At 48.4% G+C, this 18,802-nt stretch overlaps 1 protein-coding gene across 1 annotated transcript; it reads right to left on the bottom strand.

Moving 5' to 3' along the window:
• Positions 1–951: 951 nt before the first annotated feature.
• Positions 952–17,313, bottom strand: ERFL (ETS repressor factor like). The gene is given in 6 exon segments (XM_042439907.1): positions 952–1,589; positions 2,638–2,761; positions 3,751–3,940; positions 7,728–7,814; positions 7,816–7,957; positions 17,169–17,313. Coding segments are annotated over 6 exon segments (1,245 nt in total). The 5' UTR covers positions 17,233–17,313.
• Between the last annotated feature and the right edge of the window lie 1,489 nt (positions 17,314–18,802).

The raw sequence follows: 18,802 nt of genomic DNA on the forward strand, positions 1-18,802 counted from the left end.
CAGGAAAGGGGTCTCTTTATACAGAAGGGAAGGTCACACCAGAGCATGACAAGACAATATTGCACTTTGAAAAATTGGGGTGAAAAGAGGGTTAATTTGGGGTGCCTTCCTCTCCGTGGGACGCTCTCTTTTTCCTGGTGCAAGGCTGGGGTTTGCTGGTTTTAAGGGCTCTTCCTTGCCAAATTGGGACGAGAAATTGCCCCAACGGTTGATGCTGCAACATCCAGAGCCTCCTGACTCCAGGCAATGCCTTATTCACATCTTTCCTGCGTTCTGGTTTGCAACGGCTTCTTTGCCATTTCCTACAACTCCTCTAGGTTTACAATTGGTACGTCCAGGTTCCTATTTAGACTGCTTTGGAAGAGTACTTTAATGTGCTTTAGAAACATTTTATATTGATATGCAGACTAACACGGCTATGTCTTTGATTTATATTTGTACGCTTTGCTTTCATCTGCTGGCTGCAATTTCTTACAATTGTGGAAAGATGTTTCTGCAATGCTTTAAGTCAGTGGCTCCCAAATTTCGTGGCCACCATTTCCCAGAAGCCCCAGCCAGCTTGGTCCACAGTTGGGAATTCTGGGAAACGAGGTCCAAAACATCCAGAGGACCAAAGTTTGGGAACCGCTGCTCAAAGTCCCAGAGTTCTTTCCAAATCAGTGGCATGGATGGCAGGCATTCAGAGGGAGACCCTTCCTCACATTTACGCCCCAGAGATGTTTTTTGTGGTGGAGGGCAAGGATCCCAGCCAAAGGAGTGAGGAGCCAAATAAAAGGGGAGGATTCGGCTTGGTATATTCAGTGGATAAATTTTTCCTATAAAAATAGAGACATCGAACAAAGACGGGGGATATTTCCTTCTGGTTTTGCTTAAATCCTCTTAAGAATCTGGCTGCTGATGGGGAGCGAAAGGGGGCCGCCGGTCAAGCCTAGGGCCATTTTGGGGAGCTGTTCAGCTGCCCGGGAGGCTCTTCCCTTCCTTGGCGGTGCTGAGGATGACCCCAGTGGTGGCCACGGCCTCTTTCTCTGGCCGGACAGGGGACCTTTCTCCGGCTGGCCGTTCCACCTCCAGCCGCTTGTAGCTCTGCACTTGGCTCTCTAGCGCCTCCAGACTTTCTGGGCTGAAATCGCAGCCTTCATTCTCTGAACTGCACTCGCTCAGGTCGGTGATCTCCAGCTCCGAATCGGAGGCAGGGTCCTCTTTGGACCCCCGTCCCCCAGAGGGGCTCTGTGGCCGGACCCCTGGTGCCTCCTTCTCGCGGTGGACCGTCCCATTGCCCTCCCCCCGTGAGGACATGGCACCACCATGGGCTGGCAGGCAGAGACGGGGGACGGCACCCGAACCCAGAGCCGCGGGCCTCTCGGGGGTCTCCGTGGGCAGGAGGGAGATGGGGGTCGGGAGCTGGGCCAGCGAGCTGGAAAGGGGGTTGGGGTAGAAATGGGGAGAATAGAGGGAGGCGGGGAGCTTGGCATTGGTCAGGGGGAAAGCGCTGGAGAGGTAAGGGTTGAAATTCCAGGGGTAGTCGGGGAAGGAGGCGTTGCGGCTGTAGGGGGTCAGCAGACCGGGGGGCTTCGTGTAGCCAGCCACACCTGCGGGGGAGAGAAGGAAAGAGGGGTGAGTGGCCTGAAACAGGTCTCTCCCTTTGCATGCATGCCTTGGGTCCAATGGGTCCCCCAAAAGGGTCCAAAGTCCCCCCTTTACATGTGTGCCATAGGTCCCTAGGGCCCCTCAAAAATGGTGGTGAATGGCACTACTAGGGACCACATATGGAAGCCCATAATGACTTGAAGGCACACAACTTCAACAAAGGCCACATGTGGCCCATGGGCCATGCATTCTCTGACCCTTCTTTGGGATCCCCAAATTCCTTGTACAGTAGTCCCTCCACATTTGCTAAGGTTGGGTGAAGGACCCCGTGAATGTGGGCGGAAAGCAAATTAACAAACACTATTCTTTTTCCTGAGAGAACACCTCTCTAGGAATCTCCAGGTCCTCCGCTGCAACTCTATGGCCAAGATCTGCCAGAATCTGGCCATAGAATTATGCTGGAGGACCTACAAAAGCCTAGAGAAGTGTTTTCCCTATGTCACTTTGGGTTCTCCAGCACAACTCTATGGTCAACCTCTGGCAGAGTTGCGCTGGAGGACTTAGGGATTCCTAGAGAGGACATATTAATCAAATCCGCAAAATAAGCATCAAATGTGGAGGGCCAGCTGTATTCTTGCCACATCTCATATTGGCCAACATCCTGTTATTTATGAAGAGGAGACAATTGTTACACGGAGAGTCAACACACAAGTAAACCCTCCTGATTTAATGGGTCAACTTGAGTCAGGACTAACGCAATTCTCTATCACAATCTATGGTATGTAACTTTAGGTACACTTAGCTATGTAGCAGGAGTACTAAGGACCCCTGATAGCAAATTGCAAAGATGCCTAACAGGACATTGTCCAGAGGGTCCCATTGTCCAGAGGAGCAGCGGTCACTTAGCTGGCTCCCTTACATAGAGATGTCCAGCAACCCTTGGCTAAATACAGACATTGCAAAACTGCTCCGTTCCAGTTCCTGCAGACCTAAGTCCACTTACAGAGATGCAAGTCCCCAAGTGATCTTTGGCCACTCCATCATTCTCACCTGACCCCAGGAAAGGGAAAGCCGCGTCCAAGCGCAGTTTCTCCGTCTCCGTCTGCCGTTCAAAGAGTGGGGTGCGGGCGGCTGGGTCCCCCAAGCGAGGGTTGGAGAAGAGGCTTTGCAGGGTCTAAGGAGGAAAACAAGGAGGGAATGGATGAACTAGGACAGTGGTCAGTGAAAAGGCAAGAGAGCCGCGTGCCAAGAATGGACCCCGTTTTGCAAATTCTGCCTTCTGGCCCTAACAGCAGCTGTCTGTCTGTCTGTCTTTAAAGATGATAACTTACTTAAACTGATTTTAATGTGATAGCTTTTATTTTTAATCCTCTTTACTTGGTGCATTTTGTTTCGGGTGCCTTGCATTTTTACTCCTATCACAAGCCACTTTGAATCTTGATGTGGAAGAAAAGTGGAAGAAAACGAAACAATACATAATTATGGTTGACTGAGGAAAGTGTGTGCATGCTTCTCTGTGTGTATATACACAAACACACACAAGCATGTACCCACGCAGGCACTTTCCCCAAAGACAACTGCAAATCGTCTTAGAAAACGGCAGTTTCCTATGACTTTCTGACAGCAGGAAGAAAAGTGCTAAAATTACTCCTTCCTTCCTTCCAGGAGTATATGTTTCTTGGTACATTATCGTTTTTGTTGTTGTCTTAAAAAGAAGACCATATAATGATTTCTAGCATAGATTCCTTACATCAAATTTCAATATTTTGGATTTCAACTTCCAGAATCCCTGGCTATTGGCAAGCTGGGAACATAGGTTTTGGGGAATTAAAGTGCCAAACACCCAGAGGACCATTCCCATAGCTTCTCTGGACAGAAAACAGAATTGTCTATAGAGAAAGCAGCATTTTCTGTGCTACAAGTAATATCTCTGCATAGAAAATCCTGTCTGCGGTGCAGAATATTTTCCTATGCAAGTTTCCATCTGTCTGGAATTGATGGCAAATATGTTCCAAACTGCAAAGATGCTCCTCAGTCCTGGATTCTCCTTCTCAGAGTTGTTGATATTCATGGAGCATGTTTTCCAACCGCTTTGCAAATACTTTCCCCACCCCCAGATCTACCCCGAATGCCAAGGGCCCTGGCTCCCTCCCCATGGCTTACCTCTGGGGTGAGGGGGGCACAGTCGGCCCCATGGCTGCCCCCGTTGAAAGGGTTCTGGGCCAGCAGAAAGGGGGAGTTGGCCGCCATGTCCAGCAGCGGGTAGTTGACCAGGACCACTTTGCTGAAGTTGAACTTGTAGGTGAAGCGCTTGCCCTTCGTCTTGTGCAGGATCCGCTTGTTGTAGTAATACCTGGAGGAGGAGGAGGAGGAGCAGAAATGAGGCTGGAGTAAAGGTTGACATCCTTGGAGGCAAAACTGCCCCAGCCAAAAAGCATTGCAGCATTCCCAAAATATGGGAAAGGCCGCCACAGATGAGGGATATTTATTTAAAGCAGCGTCAACTCCCAGAATCCCAACACAATTTACGGGGAACAAATCTTGCCAAGAAAACCCCACAATAGGTTTGCATTAGGGTCGCCATAAGTTGGAAATGCGGACATTGAAGGTGCTGGTGAATATTTATGCACCATCCAAGGTGCTGGGATCCTGTGGGTTGGATCCCAGCTACAGGAGATCCATTTAATCCATTGTTGGGTGGCGATGTGACACATAGGGAGGAGACATGCTGGATTCCAAGGAAACATCTTCCTTGAATTGCAAACGGACATTACATTTCCTTGACTTTGAAAACCTCCCACTGACCGCATGGCCAAAAAAGGCGGAGGGGTCAGCCTGCAGGTAGCCCTGTTACCATCTCAACTAAGACCAGAAACAGCAAAATGCAGGCCTAGGACTCACATCTTCAATTTGTTTCTCTTCTTTGCCTGATGAAGAAGACAGTGTGACTTTGAAAGCTTGCAACATGGAATTGTGCATTTTGGTTGTCCAAGTAAAGGTATCATTGTTTGGATAATTATTGGATCCCCTTAAAAACTTCCATGATGTTTCTGGATAATAAATACCATTCTACAGTAGTTGAGAGAGGAAGGTCTCCATTGCTTGGGTGGCAAGAGCACAGTGCAGAGGACATGGAGGCATCCAGAGTCTGTTGGACTACAGCTCCTATCATCCCCACCATTGATGACGATGGCAGGACTTGTAGCTCAACAGCATCTGAAGGATCTACAAACTGTTTTGTTTCTGTTTCTGTTTATGTGCGTTCAAGTCAGCCACGACATCCGGTGACCCTCTCCTAGGGCTTCCTAGGCAAGATTTATTCTGAGGAGGATTGTTATCCCCTTCCTTTGGGGCTGAGAGTTGGATGGGATTGGCACCCAAGGCCACCCAATGAGGTTCTGGGCTTGTGCTGGGATTCGAACCCTGGTCTCCTGGAGTCCCAGTCCAGCACTCAAGCCACCGCTGGGTCTTTTGACAGAAGATGGGTTATGAGAAAGGATTTAGCGGTGAAATAAATGGCTCACAAACTGCACTAAAGGATGCACTTGCGACATGAGCGCCCCCTAATGCTGAGATACGGGAATTGCATCCCAAACCAAGAGCGCCCCCTAGTGAGCTGGAATGTGATTCCTTTTAATTGCAGGATGATGGTTTCCCAGGCTGATGGGAGCTGCAGTCCATCTACATCTGAGGAACAGCAGCACATGATTCTCACCCATGGCCCAGAGATCAATCTCTCAGCATTGGAGAAGAAGAGGCCTGGAGCCAGGGACAACCAGGGAGCCTTTGGGGTTTATGTACTGGGAGGAAGAGAGGAGAGTCCCCCGGCTGAGTTCATCGCAAGTGTCAATAGCGCTTAGCCCCTCATAAATATTAATTAGCATGTTGGAATCTCAGGCAGCTGGAGGAGAGATAGTTAATTAATAAACAATAACAAATATTGCTGCCGATCAATGGCGCCAGGAGGGCTGCCTCATGGGAAGGGCAGTCACAAAGCACCAGTGAGCTTTGCTATTGCTTTAGGGAAGATTTGGGAAGAAGGAACCAGAAATGAGGTCCCATGCTCAGTTGCTGAGAGGTTTAGTCGCCTTCTGCAAGGAAAGCCTGTTATTTGTGGCACGAAAGCATGCTAAATCCAGTGTTTGCGGCAACAGTAATGCCCAGTAAGGTTAAAATCCTATTGATCCCTCCTGTGAGTTTTAATCAACTAGTTGATTAATTAATTGGTCAAAGGTGCATGCGAGGGAAGCAATGAAAAGGATGCTCTCTCAGCCTTCAGAGGGTTAATAATAATAATAAGAATAAGAATAATAATAATAAATGATAATAAATAATTTATTTATAGCCTGCCCAATCGCTAGGAATCTGGGTGGGTTACAACAGTAAGAATGCATTACAATAATGTACTAAAGGGTCCCTTCCCAATTGCGCAGGTGTGTTTTGTCATGCATGATCCAAAAGAAGACAAGGGTGGGACTTTTTTAAATGCAATGCCCAAAATGCCCTTTCCATGCTGGCTGGGGATTGTGGGAGCTGCAGTCCAAAGAAAGTAACTTCCCCCAGCTTTGGTACAACCTTGCGCAGCTTTAACTGCCCTGGCTCAAGGCTATGGAATTCTGGGAGTTGGAGTATGTGGTGGGCCCAGAGCGGAGCAAGAGCTCCGCTCTGGGCCCCACAACATACTCCAACTCCCAGAATTCCATAGCCTTGAGCCAGGATGCTGAAATTGGGGCCAAACGGGGTTATTTCTCCAGTGTAGATGCAGCCCCCTTCCATTCCAACTTTCAAGGGATCACTCCCAAATCTTGCCGCTGCTCCGCAATCAATCTTTGCGGTTTTTGGTTTTAAATAATTTAAGTGGTTTAATTGATTAAATGTCCCAGATTAGAAGAGAAGGACACTGGGGCTTGGTTATCTGCTCCGCCGTGGAAAGGATGGAGCCCAACCCGGGTGTTGTACAGCACGGATCCCTATGCAGGGGGTTATGCATTGAGTGTGGTCGCGCACAACTATGGTGTTGAAATGGCGACCTTTTGCAACCACACATGCCGTCAATGTGCAGATGAAGCGAAAGATGAGAAGCTGAGCTGCTGCTACAGTTTAAGTGCTGGAATGAGCAAGATCTGCCATCATAATAGGTCCAGGGATCTGGGTGTTGGTGGGTGCGTCTGTTCACTGTCCAAACTGTTACCCTTTTTTTGAACTGGTAGCATGGAGTAGTGGTTGAGCATTGGAGGGGTGACTCTGAGGGCCTTGGTTCAATTCCCAGTTCGGCCATGAAACCCATTGGGTGACACTGGGAAAGTCACACTTCTCAGCCTCAGAAGAAGGCAATTGCAAACCTCCTCTGAACAAACCTTGGCAAGAAAGCCCCATTAATTCACACGTAGGGTCACCATAAGTTGGAAATGACTTGAAGGCACACAAACAACAAACAACAACAACAACAACACACAGATTTGCTAAGTTGGTTGGGGGATTCTGGGAGTGTAGTCTGAAGTTACTTCCCAAGCTCCCAAAGGAAGATTGGAAAGAGAAAGAGCAGAATTGGACGGTCTCTACAAACTGCAGTCCATCAAAGTGCATTGAACAAAGAACATGGTCCTGGCACACTACACACATATAACATTATATCTCCCCAGCTTCATGAGGGCCCCTTGATCAAGAATCATAGAACCCTAGAGTTGGAAGAGACCCCAAGAAGGGCCCTGATCCAGTCCACCCCATTCTGCCATGCAGGAAATCCCAATCAAAGCATCCCCATTGACAGATGGCCATCCAGCCTCTGTTTAAAGACCTCATGTCTTTCTTTTGGTCCCCAAACTACATCCCAATATTCATATAGCTATCGGCCTCCTGGCTTTAGGCAACACCTTCCTCAGGCATTTGTTCCACAAGGACTGTCATTAAAGTCGAACTTGCCACCACATCTCCAACCCACAACTTTTGCATTCTCATGCATTGCCTGTATATCGGTCTCCACTCCATCACCTGAGGAAGTAGGCTCAAGCCTATGAAGCTCATGCTGCCAGCTTCTTTTCCCCCAGTTAGTCTCAAAGATGCTACAAGATCCCTTTCCAGAGTGACACTTTGCATTCTCTCCCATTTGTGCCAATGGTTCTCCCAGTCAAGACTCCTACCTCAAGGCCCGGCTGAGCTTGTCATAATTCATATGGGGCTTGCATTTCCGGATGCCCCAGAGCCGGGCCACTTCGTCGGGGTCCTGATGACGAACTCCCCTAGTCCCCTTGCCAGGCAATGACGTTCTGGTACTCCTCCTTCTGCAGCAGCTCCAGGATGAAGTGCAGAGTGGATCTGGCGCGATCCGGGGCTCGACTCCGGCTGTAGGCCCAGTCAGGGAAGGCGAAACCTGCAACGGGGGAGAAGAGAAGAAACCCATCACGTCTGGGACACAGTCCCTTTCCTTTGTCCAGTTGCAAACAGCATCCTCCATTCCAAAGGAACATAGCATTACTGCTTCCATGTGGTGTCCAATCCTGTGGAATCAGTGGGGCTTACCTATATTGATTCACGACCCAGCAGTGAATTCAAGGTGTGGCACAGTGGTCTGAGTGCAGGACATGTCCTGGAGACCAGGATTCGAATCCCTGCTCAGCCCACTGGATTACCTTGGAGAGTCACACACTCTCAGCCTCAGAAAACCCCAGGATAGGGTCACCAAAGTCACAAATGACTGGAAAGCACACAGCAACACATTTTAGTGTGGGACCACTCACCAATACAGTGAGCCTCTACGCACTGGCCTCCCATTGTCCACACTGACTTTGGCCAATGAAGAACCAACCAATGGCCAAGATGGGCTGGGAACTGATGTCCAGCACAGAAAGGGGCAGTGGTTCCCCATGAAGAATGGCTGTCTAGAACAGCGGTTCTCAACCTGTGGGTCATGACCTCTTTGGGGTTGAATGACCCTTTCACTGGCATCGCCTAAGACATCGGAAAACACATATTTCCAATGGTCTTAGGAACCCAGACCGCCCGGTATGGTTGGGGGCACCACAACATGAGGAACTGATTAAAGGGTTAAAGGCATTAGGAAGGTTGAGAACCACTGGTCTAGAACATCTGGCAAGACATGAATCCTAGAGTTGGAAGAGACGCCAAGGGTCACCCAGTCTGAGCCCTTTGGCCATGCAGGAATAACTTAAAGCATAACCTCTAAAGAAGGAGACTCCAGCAGTCTCCGAATGAGTCTATTCCACTGTCGCATAGCTCTTGCTGTCAGGAAGGCCCCTCCTAATATATTATGATATTAATTATTATTATTATTATTATTATTATTATTTTCTTATATCCCGCCTTTCTCCCAATACAGGGGGGACTCAAAGCGTCGAAGAACAGGTATAAAAACAATACAATTTAAAAGCAGTACAACAATATTAAAATATATAAATATAAACTTAAAAAAACAATGAAACAATTTTAAGAATTAAAACAGTTATAAATTAAAATATAACATGTTAAAATACAAACCATTAACATTTAAGCAGAGTCTCTTTTCCTGGAGCTTGAATCCATTGCTGCGCATCCTATTCTCTGCAGCAGCAGAAAGCAAGCTTCCTCCGTCCTCAATATCTTAACCTTCTCAAAAGAGGCAATCTCGCACTCGTATTGTGAGGCTGGCAAAGCTGATTTTGGATGCCACCGCATATCCGTCTTGTTTACTTATCCTGTGTTTGCCACTTGCAAATATATAGATATGTACATGTCCGCATATCCCAGCCTGTGTCCTGAGAGCACTGGGCATCTTACAAGAAAAGCAGCTTAAACAATCCTACATTTAAAACAATTTGAAAAGAGAAACAACTTCAGCCTTCTAAAGACTTATTAAACTCCTGTTTCTTGGTGACCTGACAGCATCAGACATGGAACATCGCACATTCGGCAATCTTGCGCACTGTGGTCGTACATTGGATGGCGCCTGATGTCTTTGCACAGCGACATTGTGTTGGGCGATGCTGCGATTCTTCTCTGGAGTTGCATAATGCTGGCGCAGCTTAGTGCCGCTTGCGGATATTTACGCTACGCTGAGCGGACATCGGACGGCCGTCGCTGTCTCCCAAAACTGGACGGAGAACTCTGAGCACTCCAGCCCTAAAAAGAGGCAATTGCTCCATTCCTAAAATGCTATTGTCCCCTTGCTGTGCTCCCCATTTCCGCTCTCTTTGCGCGCGTATGAAAATAGGAAATAAAACATAACTAGGAGGAGATGGCTTCCAACGTCATTCAGCTGCTCTTTGCCACTTTGCACCCCGTTTTGGGAGAAAGGCGGGACATAAATCCAAGGAATAAATAAAACGCCAAGAGCCCTCCGTTTTCCCCAGCAAAGTGATAAAGTTAGCTTAGGAGACTATAGGAAACCACAGAAACAGCCCAAAAGGGTAAAGCCAGTCCTTCCAAGTGCAATTGTTTTAAAAGATGCTAACCATCAGCATTTGGAACAACTGGCTTTATCTTTTTAAGCCGTTGCTCCGGTTTGCTACCGTCTCTTTACTTCATCACTTACGAGTCTCTTTGGAGTTTATCAGGCAAGAGAAATTGGAAGCATAATCCAATGGCAATCCAAACGCAATCATGGGGTTTCACGTTATTGCGTGATAGACTGCCACACGCAATTTCTGCCAATGGCAAGCTATTTTCTGGCAATGGGAAGTCAATTCGAACACAGTTCAAATTCACATAAATTCTCTGAACTAGTGAATTCACGCGAATGCGTTCTGGCCCCACTTTCTTTTCATGCGAAATGAAGAGAAATGCCTCCCGTGGGATAAACTCCTTTGGCAACTGTATTTATATTCATTGGTTTTTTTTAATGTTCCTTTACAAGACACACATCACATATAATTTGAAGGCTCTCTTTTAAGCTTTGGCGTTCATCACCTTGCGGAGTCAAGGCTTCTGCTTTGGAGAAATGCAGGGTTAGCCCCATTAACCTTAAGACAAAGTCCAGAAGCCATATTCTGATTATACCAAAATAGCAGAACAAACTTGGAGCTAAAAGAACGCAAGGGGAAAAACCCTTTCCAACTGGTCTGATAGAAGTATTCCTGCAATACGGCCTTTGCCTTGCAGTCCACAGCACCAGATATAAATGTTGTGCATTTGGGGGTTGGCGGATTAAAATGTATTCCCACATTCTGGAAGGACTCTGGGGTCCAGCTTCACTTTTGATGGCTGTTGGGGTATCTCTTGTGGGCAATGCAAGTTTCCTAAGGCTTCAGCCTTTGCTAAGGAAACAAAAACATTTAAAGATCAAAAATGTCAAAGCCAAGGCTGTTGGGGTCTAGCCTTAAATCCGGAGAGCAGCAGGAACTTGCCTGTGCTTCCCTAAGAACTGAGACTGACTCCAGAAAGCAACACAAGTAGCTGGCAGTTTAAACAGAAGTTTACTAATGGCTTGAATCTACATCTACAGAGATGCTGCATCCTAAACTAGCTAAAGGAATAGTTCAGGTAGAAAAAGAAATCTTTATTCATCCTCTTTTTGGAGAACATTGAGGGAGGAGGGAGACGGGGGAACCATATAGAAGCAGCGCATGTCTTTGCAGGAGAGAAAACTTCCTAAAAGGAAAGGATCATATGTTTTGTTTACTAATTTGCAAAGGTCTTTATTGCCCTGTGATCCCATAGGAGCAAATGGGACGTTTGAATGAAATCCTGTGTCTCTGAGGAAGGCGAGAGAGAAGGGTAAAAGTCTTCCTTACAGCCTCTCTTTGGAGCACTGTCTTGCTCTGCCTCCTGCCCTTGTGCAAAAGCCTCCTTGCAGAGCCAGATGCGTGCAAACGCAAGGGCCAAAGAGCTTGCGCACAAGGCTGGCGCGCCAGCTGCCGACTTTCCTTTTGAGCCACTTTCCAAATGTGGAGGGAGGGGGACCCCCTAAGAGATATCCTCCATGCCCCCCCCAACTTGAGAAGTTTCCTATAGCTATTTCCACTTTCTGATGGCAACCCTGCCGTGGGCTTTAATACCATCCGACGGCGGCGTTGTTTAACCATCAGGCCTCTCTCCAAGGAGCCCGGCTTGCCAGCCCCGGCTAATTAATCACCCCTAAAAGCGGCGGTCTCTCTGCCATTCGGGGGGGACAGGCCTCGGGGCCGAGAGGGACACCAAGGCCCTCCGCTGCGCCAGAGAGGTCAGGCCGGCCGGCTCAGATCTGTGCCTCTATCTATGAATCTATCATTAACAGGCCTAATGAACTGCTGATCAATGCCTTGATTTTCAGTTACACGGAGCACCTTTGGCACTCTTGCAGCAAATTACATTCGCTCCCTCCGCCCGCCAGCCCCCCAGGCCTCTCCACATCCATTGCGCTCAGATGCCAAGGCTCTGCGACGCGAGAGATGAGGAGCCCAGGTTGCCCAGGCATCCCTCTCCAATGTCTCTCTCCTGAGTGCAACAGGGACATAGGATGAGAAGGGACCCCAAGGGCCATCTATTCCAACCCTATGACCCAGAGGAACCCCCCGTTCAAAGACTCCTGAGAGACCCAAAAGCCATCCAAGCTCTGCTCAAAGACCTCAAAGAAGGAGAGCCCCCCACCCTCCAAGGGAGTCCAAACCTAGAATCATAGACTTGGAAGAGACCCTCAAAGGCCATGCAGTCCGGCCCCATTCTTCCATGCAAGAAGACACAACCAAAGCCCTCCCTGGACAGATGGCCATCCAGCCTCTGTTTAAAGACCTCCAAAGGAGGCTTGTTTAAGAACTTCCCAATATTTCACAGCTTTACTTTTTTGTGGGTTTCGGGGGCTCTGTGGCCATGTTCTAGAAGAGTTTATTCCTGATGTTTCGCTGGCATCTGTGGCTGGCGTCTTCAGAGAAACATCTTCTAGAACATGGCCAGATAGTCCAAAAAACCCACCAAAAACTATGGATGCCAGCCATGAAAGCTTTTGACTTCACATTTCAGAGCTCTTCCATTCTGTCATTCCCTGCTCATGTTTTTAATGAAGATCTCTTCTCTTGGCTGGGGCTTTACTGTCTGGAATAGCAGGAAACAAGCTTCCTCCATCTTCCACATGGCTCTCCAAGGATGAGGCAGCGTCTGGTGAGAAAGTGCTCCCCAACATCTCCTCCAGAGTTGCTCACAAGAGTCTTTGTGCCGAGTGCCATCGGCAGAGAATCAGGGAATGGTAAGAACTGGAAGAGACCCAAGGGCCATCTAGTAAAGGAGGTTGCAGAGGAGTAAATCTAGGTAACTATTCCCTATTCAGGACAACTACTTAGTCAACACCATTGCCATAATTCTAACTCCCTTCCCAACCTACTTTACTGGACCTTAGCTGCATAATGGGGAGAAGGTGGTCCATGCTGCTGGTAAATGGAGCATGAAGGAAGGAGGTCTCCATCAGATTTGGGTAGGCCAAGCTAGGCCAGGAGAGCTCAAGTTTCCAAAATGTAAAATGCATTCCTCAAAATGCAGCTCCATTGTGCATGGTGACCCCATGAACTGCATGGGGTTTTCTTAAACCAGGAATCCTCAGAGGTGGTTTTCCCATTTCCTCCCAGATCCTCTCAGCTCTTGGAAACTAAGCAGGGTCAGCCCTGGTTGGTACTTGGATAAGAAACTGCCAACCAATACCAGGGCTGGCCCTGCTTAGCTTCCAAATGCCAAGAGGATCTGGTGCCTTTTACAATAATCTCAACAAGATGCAACTATGGCCTGTGTCACTGCGGCCAAATGAAGCACCTTGAGGACTGGGCATGGTTGGCGCACTAGCTTTAAGTGTGCAAACGCACCACTGGACACTACAGAAACCTGGGCCTGTGGGTTCAAGGCTGAGTCCAGAAGTGCAGCCAGCCTGAAAACCTGCTTCTTTAGGGAGAAATGGAACCCCATCCAGCACAAACCGAGTTTCTCTTCTGCTTTTGGACTGACCTGGAGCACTTCATCTGGAATAAGCTTCCATAGGTTCACCCTCCTACAATCCATTGCTGATGACAGGCATGTCTTAGACCTCGGGCCGCTTCCTCCTTGGAGTTTGGAGGAGAAATAGATATGGGTGTCATCCGTGCAAAGGATGAATTCGAATCCCGGCAGACGACAGTGTGATCTTTCAGGACTACAAAATGCAAAGTCTCCTCTCTCTCTCTCTCAGCAGTTTTAAGGTCTAACATTTCCCTGTTTGCATTTCTATTTTATTTCTGTCCCATTTTGCCCCCCAGAATGGCCACCTGAAAGGGGCAAATAACCCTGATTAAAAACAAGCCAGCCAAAAGCAACCATTTCCTCCAAAGTAAGGCCTTAGAAGAAACAGTTAAATTGGTTCCCTTGGGCCCCATTCAATTTATTTAAATTCTATAAATAAATAAGCAAGCTGCCATATTAAAAACCAACACTTATATAAAGCAATTTAAATGCACTTAAAGACATAGCAATGAAGAGAGACATGCAGCATGCACTCCACATCCAGAGCCTCCTCTGCAACGGCCGGTTAAGAGCTGAAGGAGGCTCTACATAGAAAGGCCTTTGCCTGCCCCACATTAAAAGGAGGGCTGAGAGGGCATCCTTTGGGGAACGGGGGTCCCCGGCCTGAGACCAGACCCCAAGAAGGCCCCATTCCTGTGACCCCAACAGATGGGCCTGCGAGGATTGTGGGACCGAGGGAAAGCTCTTCCTGAACATCTGTAAACTTGGACAGGTTCCTCTCTGAGATCTTGCATAGACTAATACAATGTATTTCAACAGGGAGAAATGTAAGGCGCTACACTTGGGCAGCAAAAAGGAAATGGACAGATGTACGATGGGGGACACCTGGGTTGACAACAGTTCATGGGATCTAGGGGTCCTAGTAGGTTGAACATGCATCAACAGCGCGATGCAGCAGCTAAAAAGGCCAATGCGATTCCAGGCTGCATCAATAAAAGTATAGTGTCTAGATCAAGGGAAGTAACAGTGCCATTCTATTCTGCTTTGGTCAGGCCCCACCTGGAATACTGTGTCCAGTTCTGGGCAAAACAATTCAAAAAGGACATTGAGAAGCTGGAGCCATGAGTCCAAAGGAGGAAGACTAAAATGGTGAAGGGTCTGGAAACCATGCCTTAAGAGGAAAGACTGAGGCAGCTGGGGATGTTTAGGAAGAGAAGGTTAAGGTTAACATGGTGGCCATATTTGAAGGGATGCCCAATTGGGGATGGAGCAAGCTTCTTTTCTGCTGCTCCAGAGAACAGAAGACAATGGAGCAATGGATGCAAGCGCCAGGAAAAGAGATTCCAGCTCAACATGAGGAGGAACGTCCTTTGCGAACGGTGGCATCTTCTTCTTTGGAGGTCACGAAACATCCAATCACAATATACTGATACAGCAAGGCGGTCGGCCTTTGTATGCGGAACATGGCTGCGTTTTTGTTTTGCTTTTATTTCGTTGTTATAATTTGACTGCGCAACTGTCAGAACTACATGTCTCTATAGCACTATGCCCCCATTGTCTTCCAAAAGCGTGATTGTTGTGCAATTGGCCCTAGTGTGATAATCTCCCTTGCGAGGGAGGCCTCTTCCCCATCCAGGTTCCAGCTTCACATAAGGAGGAGAAGACAGATTGCAAGCGCATGGAAGAAAAGGCAGGCGGTGGGCCTTCTTTCCTCCTCTGCTCTTGCTTTGCTTTCCCTGCCATGATTCCTGCCTCGGAGTTTGGATGGAAGAAGGAGGAGGAAGGAAGGAAGGAAGGAAGGAAGGAAGGAAGGCTGGATGGAGGCAGCTGGCTAATGAAAGATGCAAGGCTTCTGTCCTTGGAGGCTCAGCCGGAAAAGAGTGCCCTGCGGTTAAGAAAACGCGGGCCTTTGATTGCCCCGTTTGCCCCGAGTCTTCGGCTTGCAGCTACAAACTCCAGAGCCGCTCTTGACTCTTGGGGGAGATTTTGCCGTCGGAGAGAGAAAGGGAGAAGGCAGGCGATTATGGTGATGATGTGAAAGCAGCGGGTCCAAAGGAAAACCCACATGCCTTGTTTGCTTAGCGTGGCGCCTAATTGGGAGAGAAGGATGGAGAGATGCCGCCTCCACAAAGATGCAGCTCCGCCACGTCGTGCCAGGCGCAGGGTTCGGTATTTATTGGATGCTCTCTCTCTATCGGATCCCAAAATCAATCTGTTTGCAAAATGAAATTTCCCCGCAACCGAACAGGGATGTTTTACATTTATCAGGGATTCTCCGAGGAATCCAATGTTTGCCAAAGAGCGAGGCTATGCTTGATGTGCGGCTGTTGCGTCTGGCACCAGAAGTCAGGGACGGGCCTTTTCCATAAACGCATAAGTGGACTTGCATTTAGGGTTTAGTGCATTTAGTGCAGTCATGCAACTCAGCTTTTGGGGGGCAATGGGCTTACAGATTGCAAACGGCATAGAAATGTATTTGCTATTGCTATTTGCACACAGGATTTTGCATTTGATGATGGTGGCTGTAGAAATCCTTAATGAATCTGTCCTTTCATATCATGCCTTCTCCTTCAAGGCAGCTTAGCAAAACTTAAAACAGAGCCAGCTAAAAGTTACTCATCACACAAAAGTTAAAATTATAGTTAAATTAATCCATAGGATTATAAACATGGCGTAATGGTTTGGGCATTGGACTACGACTCTGGAGACGGGTTTGAATCCCAGTTTGGCCATGAAGCCCGTTGGGTGGCCCTGGGCAATAAGTCACACTCTCTCAGCCTCAGGGAAAGGCCAGGGCAAACCTCCTCGGAAGAAATCTGGCCAAGAAAAGCCAATCATAGGGCTGCCGTAAGTCAGAAATGACTTGAAGGCAAATGAGAAGCTATTGCTTCTTGCGCTTGCGAATGCACTTTGGGGGTTAATGCAGTGGGTCCTTGGGTATCTCCTGGGTTTGGCTCCAGGACCCCTCTGGACACAAAGTGACCGGACAGAAGGCAAGGCACTGCCAAATGTAGGGCATTCCAGAAAAATGGAGGACATGACCAAATAAAACCTAAGAACACTGATATAACTGTCAATCCTTGCTTCTTAGTCATGCACAAAATGGAGGACGTTTCAGTTAGATCACAATTATGAAATGACCAAAGCTTCACAGGTCCAAATACGCTGGCTGGGGGATTCTGGGTGCTGTAGTCCCCAAGAGTAATTTTCCAGAGGCCTGGAAATGGCCGCACTAAAACCTTTATGTCCCTTGCTGCCCCTGTGGTCAAGGATGCTGGGAGATGCTCAGCCCAACCACATCTGGACAAGCGGCACAAGGTCCACTCCTCTGAAGCCAATGGGACACGGCTCTCCTTTTTGGAAAATTACAAGTTCCAGAAATTTCCCTCCTGACTTTTGGGGTTCGGGGGTCCCTCAGCGGCCCCTGCAATGACACCCCAAAACCTACCCTTTCTGTCTGTCTGTCTGTCTGTCTGTTGCAAAAATATTACTTTGATGAAGTTTTTGCTGTGAGCTGCTTTGGGTCCAAATGTTGAAATGCAATGAATTTGGGAGGCTCTCCTTCAACCCTGGAAGGCTGGTTTTGGAAGGAAGGAAGGAAGGAAGGAAGGAAGGAAGGAAGGAAGGGAGGGAGGGAGGGAGGGAGGGAGGGAGGGCATTATTTCAAATGTATAATTTAATTTCTATCCTACCTGGAGTCCAAAGAGCCGGAACCGGAGAAGTCAGGAGCAGATCCGAGACACAATTGCAGTCCATTCTGCAGCGGAAGGTCGGAGCTGAGAAGAGAAAAATGGAGGGAAAGGTTATTGGAGGGATGGAGGAGAAAAGGGGAAGGAGGAAACGGAGGATAGGGAGGTGGAGAGAGAGAGAGAGAATGGGATTAAGGCGTCCAGGAAGGAATTGAGAAGAAAACCACTTGGAAAGATGGAAGGAAGGAAAGGAGGAGGAACAGAAGGAAGGAGAGAGAAAGCATTAAAAACAGTTTGAAGGTTCAGAAAAACAGGGAAGAAGAGAAGAGAAGAAAGAGAAGAAAAGAAGGGAAGAAAAAAGAAAAGAAAAAAAGAAGAAAGAAAGGAAAGATGCAAGAAAGGAAAGGAAGGAAAAAGGAAAGAAAGAATGAAAGAAAGTGTAACAACATAAGGAAAAAAGAAAGGAAGGAAGGAACGATGGAAGGAAGAGAAGGAAAGGATGAAAGGAAGGAAAGAGGAAAGAGAGAAAGAAAAAAGAGAAGAAAGAAAGGGAAAGCAGAGGAAAGGGAAAAAAGAAGAAAGGAAAGGAAAGAGGAAGGAAGGAAGGAAGGTGGAAAGAGACAGACAGACGGAAGGACGGACTTTCCGGAGAGTTTCCGCGTAAGACCCCGATCCAGGGGAGGCAGCCAAAGAAGAGGAGAGAGGCCCCCGAAGAAAAAAAGCCGGGTTTTGGGCTCCCTTCCCGGCTTGGAATCGGGGCCCGAGAGTGTGGCCCTCTTTCCTGGAGAGGAGCCCCCCTCGGTGTGAACGCGGCTGACGCGTGTTTCCCGAACACGTGTCTCCGACGGGCGCCGTTCCCGTGGGAGCCGAGCCCATGCCAGCCGCGCTCCCTTTTAAAGGCCGGGGCCTGAAGCGGATTTGCTCCCGAGTAGACTTCCACTGGCTTTGATCCTACCTCAGGCCCCGGGGGTTGCGGGTGCAGACGTTCAGGAGACACGTGTTTCTATATTGCTCCGTCTCCCGACATGAACCCCGTTTCCCAACTTCAGTTTTACGACCCCTTAATCTTAACCCCCCCCCCTTTTAAAAAAGAAATGAATGGATGGAGAGGTTGGGCCAATAAACTGGTTATTCAAAAAAAGAAGAGACTGCAAAGAAAAAGGAAAGGAAAGCCCCCCCCCCGGAGAGAAGGGGGCCTTAAGAGCAAATTTAAGGGGCGGGTTAATTGATTCATAGATTGATTGATTGATTAATTCCGGGGAGGGGGCTTCAATGGACGGACTGGGCCCTTTTCAAAGGGGACTGAGGGCTTCTAAAGAAGAAGAAAATCGGGCTAGAAAAGACATGGGGGGCACTTTTCCCCCAAAAAAAAACATGTCTTGGGAGCTGGAACCTGCCCTCTCCCCACACAGCGCCCCCCCAACTTTTGCAAAGGTTTGGCCCTCCCTCCCCTTCAAACGTTTTCCCACCTGCTTTCCTCTCCGGACTCCAACCTTGGGACTTTTGGGGGGGGTCGGGGTTCCCACCTCCACCAACTGCCCCCAGAACGGTCACTCGAGACCCCCTTGTAGCCCCCCCTTGAATGCCCCTCTTTGTGCCGCCCCCTGCCCCCGACTTTTGGGGGGTCGCGCCCCTCA

Source organism: Sceloporus undulatus, chromosome 9 (assembly GCF_019175285.1).
Source record: "Sceloporus undulatus isolate JIND9_A2432 ecotype Alabama chromosome 9, SceUnd_v1.1, whole genome shotgun sequence".
In the NCBI taxonomy this organism is placed as follows: Eukaryota; Metazoa; Chordata; class Lepidosauria; order Squamata; family Phrynosomatidae; genus Sceloporus; species Sceloporus undulatus.